Source organism: Thunnus maccoyii, chromosome 6 (assembly GCF_910596095.1).
Source record: "Thunnus maccoyii chromosome 6, fThuMac1.1, whole genome shotgun sequence".
NCBI lineage: Eukaryota > Metazoa > Chordata > Actinopteri > Scombriformes > Scombridae > Thunnus > Thunnus maccoyii.
The window spans coordinates 28,453,927-28,461,884 of record NC_056538.1 but is presented as its reverse complement, the minus strand read 5'-3'; the positions used below and the strand labels follow the sequence as shown (position 1 = coordinate 28,461,884).

Here is a 7,958-nt window from a genome sequence, read left to right as displayed (position 1 = left end):
GCAGCTCTTCACATGAGATCAGGTAAACAGCACTGTTCACACAGAGCAGGCAGGTGGAGGCCACACCCATGATGCTGTAAGACAGGTTTATTCAAACGTTTGACAGGAAACATCACTGATGTACAAATTATTTAAGACCATTTGTCTATTGACAAAATCATCAGGAGGGTGAGCACAGTGTTCAGATCAGTAAAGCTCCTTTTTTCTTCAATGTATTGCATCTTGTGCAGGCATTTAAAAAAAAAAAAACACACATTTTTTTTTCAGCCTGGTTAGTTATGACAGAAAAAGAACACATATCATACAATCAAAAAAAAAAAAAAAAAAAAACTTGAGAAATAGCTCCTATAGAGAGGAAAACTGCTGCTCTAGTTTTCTCATCCATACCAAACCATGCAAATGTTCACAAAGGTGACGCTTATTTCACCTCATATTTTGTGGAATAAAAGCACTTTAAATGGAAGTGACAAAAAAAACAATAAAGTGAATTTATTGAGAACGTTTCTAAAAGCATGATATTTTTTTTGTTTTTGTTTTTCTTTCATCAAATCTAGCTGTTCACGTCCTGAGAATTTAGCAGTAAGTAAGGCAAAAGGGGGGGGGGGGGGCTTATTTGCCGTGGAATAAAACTCTTGGCCTCTCTGCTTGGAGAGGAGCTGTTCAGCTGAGATGAAGTGCAGTTTAATTAGAGGTGCCCTGATATGACCAACAGTATACTGAGCCCTCAAAAGTACCAAAAACCTAAGTGTGTGCTTTATTGTACGTGTTGATACTGGCATTTTGGTCAGTTTAATCCCAAAGCACGTTCTGTAAAATATATTTTGTAGATCAAAGCCTTAGTAAATTGGCGTTCCCTCCTCCATTTAATAAGAAGAAAAATAAAAAGTTTATCATAGTCCTGTGCTGGTATAAGTATTTGGTATTGCAGCCCAATTATTAATATTTTAACCAATATTAGGCCAATACCTGTATTGTAACAATGTACAACTAACATACTGTGTGCAGTGTACACTCAGGAAAATAGTGTTCATACCTAAAAAGACCATAATTTTTTTGGAGCATTAAGTTGTCAAAAGAGCAGATTAAAAAGGCAAGAAAAAAAAAAAATACTGCAGATGGTAGGAAAGAAACGAGTATTTGTGAAGGAATATAAAGGTTCAAAACATTAAGATTTGAATGGAAGTGAGAGGATCGAGGCGAAAAAGAGGGATGCGAGTCGGTCGTCGAGGGCTTGAGAAGGAGCAGCGAGGAGAGTCAGCGGAGGTCGCTCTCCTCGTCCTGTATGCTTTTCTTGATGCGGAGAAGCATGGTGGTGAGCCACTGGTCCAACCGTGAAATGGTGTCATATTCCTTCACCTGAGAACAAAATACGATATTTCAGAAAACACAATAAGGTAGTAAGGTGCGGCGCTCTTGTTCTGCTTTTTAATCACCCAAAACATAAAACTGATAACACAAAACAATTAGTGAGAGTTTCGTGCTGCTGCTTATGAACAGTTTTTTGCATTTTTAGACATTTATCTTTCAGGGGAAACAAGTTCAAACTGACAGATTCTGATACACATGAAGTATAAGAAAGGATTAATAAAAGACTCTTCTTTAACAACCATCCCAACACTTCACTCATAGGTGAATCATTTTAAAGTATTGCTGTAAAGAGTAAAGACTTGGAGACTCTGCAGGACACTGATGGCAGTCAGACACATGAACTTAAGGTCTTTATTCAGCTGAAAACAACGGTTAAACTCACCGAATCAGTGTAGGCATCCACATTCTGTTCTTCATAGGCATCTAGAAGTTTCTGATAAGATAAAATACAGTTCATATTAGAAGGGCTGTGAATAGAAAAACTGAGATGATAAAGTAGGATGTAGGAGCAGTAGGACGGCTGCTCTGCCCACCTGTAGGCTTTTAAATTGGTACATCTTTATATATAAAGGCAATTGTTGGTCTGCTCCCGTACTACCTTTGTGTTTTTATCACGCAGAAAAGTGCCAGACAGTACGCTTTGTATTGTCCAGACAGAAATTGGAAAAAGGGGCATTTGTGTATTCTGCACCCTCGGCATGGAATACGTTGCAGAAAGACTTGAAACTCAAGAAATTAGTCTCATTAAAAAGATTTAAATCCAAAATGAGAAATTTCTCTTCTGAAATGTGAGTTTTCTTATGCTTGTTTTTTATTTTCTTTTTCAAATTTGTCTCATTTTGTGTTTTCTGTCTGTAATTATGTGTTTTTATTTGTGCTGCTGCTTGTCTTGGCCTGGTCTCCCTTTAAAAAAAAAAAAAAGAGATTCTAAATCTCAATGGGGCTCTCCTGTTTAAATAAATGTTAAATTAAAAAAATGAAATGCTATAATAACACACTGCAGTCACACTGTCTGCATGCGTTACAAGCATTACAAAATTAATTATTACCGTTTTACAGCTTTTAAATACCAGCATTAGCAGACTTGTGACCCATGCGTGAGAGTGAGCGGACTGCAGGACTGTAGAAAAACCATCTGCAGTCGGTGAGTGAGACTCATTAGTGAAACGGGACACTGGCACCATTTGTGATCTGCGTGTGAGCGGTGCTCGCAAATCACTTTTGTGAAACGTGACACAGAATTGTTAAAAGCAGGCCTCACCTGCACTAAAACTAACTCGTGCTTTTGTTATATATAATGCTGAGGTGTCAAACAAGATGCATGAAGCCGATTGCCACTTTTACAACTTTTACTTTTCATTAATAGCATGTAGATTGTTAGTGAGGTAAAGCAGCCGTCACTGTATTTAACTGAGAACAGCAGCAGAGAGCAGCGAGGAAGGAAACAGAAAGCAACAGTCTGCCAGTTGGAAGGTTTATCTCAGCCGGCTATCGAGTTAAACTGCTCTCCATCAGCCAAGCCGCTCTACATTTAAAGGATTATTCAGTGTTTTTGTTTAGGGATTTTAGAGTTAAAACAACAACAATAAAAACAAAACCTACCTTCAACAATTTGCATTCTCGAGAATCCGAGAAAGCCGGAAACATTTCTTCGTACTTCTGCACAGCGAGCTGAGTGACAAGAGGATGAATATTAGAAATGGTGGCTCATCTTACACTTGTGGTACACATGGACACAAGGTCGGTGCTTACTTTTGCGTTCAGCATGTCCACACAGAAGTGACAAAGTGCCGCTTTGAAGAAGTGATCCTTGGCACTGTATTTCAGCAGCGTGCTGTCCATTGCGTGGGTTCCAACCTAAAAAAAAAAAAATCACACAACGCAATTGATGTTTGTTTTGTGACTTCAGCCGGTGATAACCGCTGATAAGACGTTGAGATGAAGGCTGCTGCTGAGCGTTAACTCACCTGTTCATAGATATCAATAGCTTTTGTGTAGTCCTCCAGCTGAGCCGCGTAGGTCGCAACCTTCAGAAGGCACTTGTTTGCTGAACTGAAAAGAAAAGTCAAAGAACTTCTCAGTCCGCACATATTCATAGAAATCAAAAACACTCAAAGACCCACTAATAACCACTAATTTAAATGTACAGTCATAAAAATAAAGATGTGAGATGAAAAATGATGCATTAAAAGGCCCCATGACATGAAAAATACCTTTTCCCAGTTTTATTCATGTGTCCCTGTGATAGTTGTTCATTTATCTCTTGTTATATGCCAAATATATGAAAGAAAAAAAAAATAGTATCAGAGTACAGAGTCTTTTCTCTTCCTGTGAAACGGTGAGGAGACTAATTTCCCTTGAGTAAACAGTAAAAGCATAAAAGACAGCACCCAGGAGAGTTAATTAAAGGAATCAACAATGTGTAGTCATTGTAAGGACCATACATTGAGGATTAATCAGTAACATAATGCGACAGTTATTTGCTTATGATATGTGATAAAAAGCCAACAGGCCCAATATTACTTTTGGATTTTGAATAAATTTGAGACACCAATGTTTCCAAGCCAGTATAGGCTCCATAATAGGAGGAGTTGTAAAACATTACATAAGATGATGGTTTCTCATTCAGTTTCAGGTTCTTTATCCCGGGGTCAAGGCTTCGGTTTGCTTTCTATTACTCTTGATGCACAGTAAACCTATTTGCATTGAACTCCACCAGTTGTAAGTGAGTTCATTAAGTCTGAATATACATCTAAGTTTTTTGAGTTTCTCACTTTGTTGAAGGAGACCTGAAGTGTTATTATCGGCCCGTATGAAGATTTCCCCACAACAACAGTTTCACTCAGGGACCTTTACAAAAGTTCATCCAATCAAATGTGACTTTGGGTGAGTAGCTAATCACACCGGTCATATAAAACCACACTTTGAGGTTTGTGGGTCATAGTAGCTGACAGAGCAATATGGAGAGAGATAGGAAGAGACGTGTGTTTGGATATCAGTGGGCTGACGTCTAATTCATTCATCTCTCCCTCGTCCTCCTGATCTAACAACAGGTGAGGGAGGTGTGTGTGTGTGTGGAGCCGACAGCCATCCCGCTAAACTCTAAGCCACCGCCCACTTTTTAGCTGTCCAATCGAATGCGAGGGAACTGATTTAAATCTCTCTTGTAACTGTTCACCACTCAAATATTCTGATTCACTGGGAAATACGTCACAGTGCAGAAGCAAAAGACGCTCTAACTTCTGTTTCATGGGGCCTTTAATTAAAACAAAAGATTGTTATTTGTCCTCAAGGGGGAAATTCTTTTCCACAGTAGGTGCATAGAAAACATACAAAAAGACAACACAGAAACATATAAGCCATCACAACCTAAAAGCAAACAAGAGAAAATTAAAACATGCTGAAACTGCTCATTTAAAATAGTCACCTGGTGGATTCTTCACCTTTGTAGTAATCTGCTGCCTGTTCATAATGAGCAATGGCCTGCAATGAAAAGACAAAAGTGAGCACTAATTGGACCTCAGTTATAGGTTTTAAAAACAACAGACATCTCCCATGTTTGTGGCTAACAAGAGTTTAAATTCAGTCTTAGAAAAAAAAAAAAAAACAGACTCTATTAACAGTTATACTTGAAGCAGAAATCTGCCCTGAAATGAATATGTACAATATATAAAAACACAAATATTTCATCTGACCTTATCAATGTCCACCAGCTCTGTCTCATATATTTCAGCGATGGTGATGTGATGTTTGGCTGCGATGGTGAAACGCCCCTAAATCCCCGCCCCACCAAAAAAAAAAAAAAAAAATTCACATAAGAGACGTGTCCAACAGGGGGAGTTGTATGTTATATAAGTAAATCAGATCCTAAACTCACCATATCTGTGTATATCTCAATAGCTCGGTTTAGGCAGTTTATGGCCTCTGTTGAGACAAATAATAATTATTGGACACATGACATATGTTGCCAAAATCAAAAAGGAACTAGTTGTGAGAAGTGCAGGGTTCAAGGCCAGAATATTTCTAACAAAGTTCCTCTGACTGTAGAATGATCTCGTCATGGGAAATACCGACAAAAGTAAAGACATGACGAGTGAAGTTGAAAAATCGACTTCTGAGAAAAATTTGCATCGGATAAAAAGGCTGCGAGAAGATGATTTCTTCACACTTTCCTACAGTGCAAAAGCATTAATTTGTCCACATCCCTACTTGCTAACAGCACTGTGGGAAGAGCCCTGAATAATGCTGTTAAAGCTCTTTGTCTGCAAGAGCTTAATGACGTTAGATGATACTGGCTGCATGGCCCGATGGAACTGGAACAGCCGCTTGTAAAACGGTGCATTACGAGCGAGCTTCGAGCAGTCATATATCCCGAGGGTGGTGATGATGAGTGATGATTACCTTGCGGATCTGCTTTTTTGAAGGCGTTTCCGGCGTCTATGAAGTTAGTCGCCGCGTCGTGTTTGCTCTGCATCTGCAGGTGAAGACGAGCTGCTTGGGAGAACGCATTTCCTGCAGCTGAAAACAAGATGTTGCATGTTAAAGAGGATTGAGTCACGAACGAGGAAGAAGGTTATCGTTACGCTTGTTCGTCAAACATGTGATAATCATCTTACCACACCAGTTTTTGGCCATCTTGTACATGTTGGCAGCCCTCACGTACATGTCACATGCCTCTTCCAACTTGGAGGAACCCCTGTGTGACAAGAGAAGTGTTATTTATATTTATGATCAGAGTTTACACTCTTTGGCTTCACTCATACTCATACATATTGATAATGTGAGGATTTATTGGGCATTCACTGTTCACTTTACTATTTGAACAGTCAAATAAATTCAGAAAACTGTATCATTTTACTCTAATTGAACCTTTAAGAACAGAGAAGACATTAATATCAAGACATTATAATAACCAAAAATCTATCTGCAATATCATGACACCAAAAGAGTCATAAAATAAGTTAGATCAATTGATGTTTACTGCGTTAAACATCAATTTATTTGATGTGATTTTACATTTATGAGCCATATTGTAATTAGGGCTGCAACTACTGATTATTTTATTATTGATTAATCTGTTGATTATTCTCTTAATTAATCTATTTAGTTGCTTGGTCTATAAAATGTCAGAAAATGGTGAAACATGTCAATCACTGTTTCCCAAAGCTCAAGATGACGTCTTCATACACATACACCTCTGAGTTTGCATGTTAAGTTTCTGATTTACACAGAATCCCAACTTCAACCATTTTGGCAGGTTTTGATTTGTCAGATGAGACTTTATTAAATTCGCATGTTACAGCAGTACAGAAAACAAGGTAACAGATAAGAACTAAGAGTAATAAACACAACAAAACAACAAATCAAGTAAATAGAATTCAATCTATATACATTATAAGGCTTATACACATTACGATACTAGACTACATGACCTGACTTGACGGTTATAAAAGCAGAAAAGTTGTGCAAAATATGTGCAGAAGTTGTGGTTCTGGTAGATGTAGCTACTATAGGTATATAAACAAAGTAAATAAACTTACTACCTTACTAAATCTGATGCAACTCAACAAACCGGTTCACTCAGCTACTGTAAACACATTTGATGGACGTGATTTGCACACAGCTGAGTGATCCTAAAATAATCTGATCTTTCCCCAGTAGATGGAGCTGTTATTCAGTGATACTCGGTGTTCTTTTTCGAGAGTAATAACTCCCTTGAAATATTGCACAATTCATCTCTGAATACAGCCTCATCAGCACCTGACATAGTTAAGTCTTGCTCAGACACACTGCTGCGCGCAGCTGATGCTTATTTATTCTCCAGCAGTAATCTGCGGGAAGATAACGCTGGATATGAGGCTAAACAAACACTCGTTTAACACTGTCGACAATAGTTAAACGTCAGGCGCAAAGCAGCCGACTGTAACAGTGGTGTTAAGGTTAAGAAAATGTGTTTTTGTCCTGCCCTCCAGATCTGGTGGTAACTCGTCAGCTAGCCACCTTCCGCTTACTTGGCCCTTGGCTTGACAAAATTAGCTAACAGAAGCTAACTGACATACTCACCCAAACATCGCACCGAAAAACGACTGCGATGATTTTACTTTCTTGTCGGCTTCCGCCATTAAGGCCGTCGCTTCCTTTTCTTTCCCGCTATTGTCCATTTTAGTGTCACTGCTCTGATTTTAAAGGGAACAACGAAAAAATGCGAAAGTCAACAAACTTGCTAACCAGTGCTAGCAGCAGCGGGTTTGCCTTGTCACCTCTGTCATGTGACATGGGTGTAGCGGAAACACTAATGAAGCGTTCAGGTGCTGTTTGTAAACTCCACCTTCCAACATCCTAGTCTGAAAATAACTCAATGGACAAGAATGATAACTTTTTAATCCAGCTGTTTATATTTTTTTTGGCAAATTCCATATACATAAAATGAAATGGACCAATATAGAAAACCAAATTTTAACTTATTTCTAATTGATATTAAACTCTATTACTATTCTCTAGTCAAGCTGAAAAATAGAAAAGCAGCAAAGACCCAAACAATATTTGAAACATATAAATTTATTTATGTTTATTCATTTATTCCTCTTTCT

The 7,958-nt window shown here is 38.3% G+C and overlaps 1 protein-coding gene across 1 annotated transcript; it reads right to left on the bottom strand.

The window, feature by feature from the left end:
- Positions 1–72: 72 nt before the first annotated feature.
- Positions 73–7,662, bottom strand: napab (N-ethylmaleimide-sensitive factor attachment protein, alpha b). The gene is made up of 11 exons (XM_042414248.1): positions 7,432–7,662; positions 5,985–6,064; positions 5,770–5,886; positions 5,246–5,292; positions 5,064–5,141; positions 4,796–4,851; positions 3,336–3,420; positions 3,121–3,225; positions 2,971–3,039; positions 1,751–1,801; positions 73–1,356 (listed from the first exon to the last, which is right to left on the bottom strand). Exons 1-11 carry the CDS (start codon positions 7,527–7,529, stop codon positions 1,255–1,257), a joined length of 888 nt encoding a protein of 295 aa, XP_042270182.1. The 5' UTR covers positions 7,530–7,662; the 3' UTR covers positions 73–1,254.
- Positions 7,663–7,958: the final 296 nt, after the last annotated feature.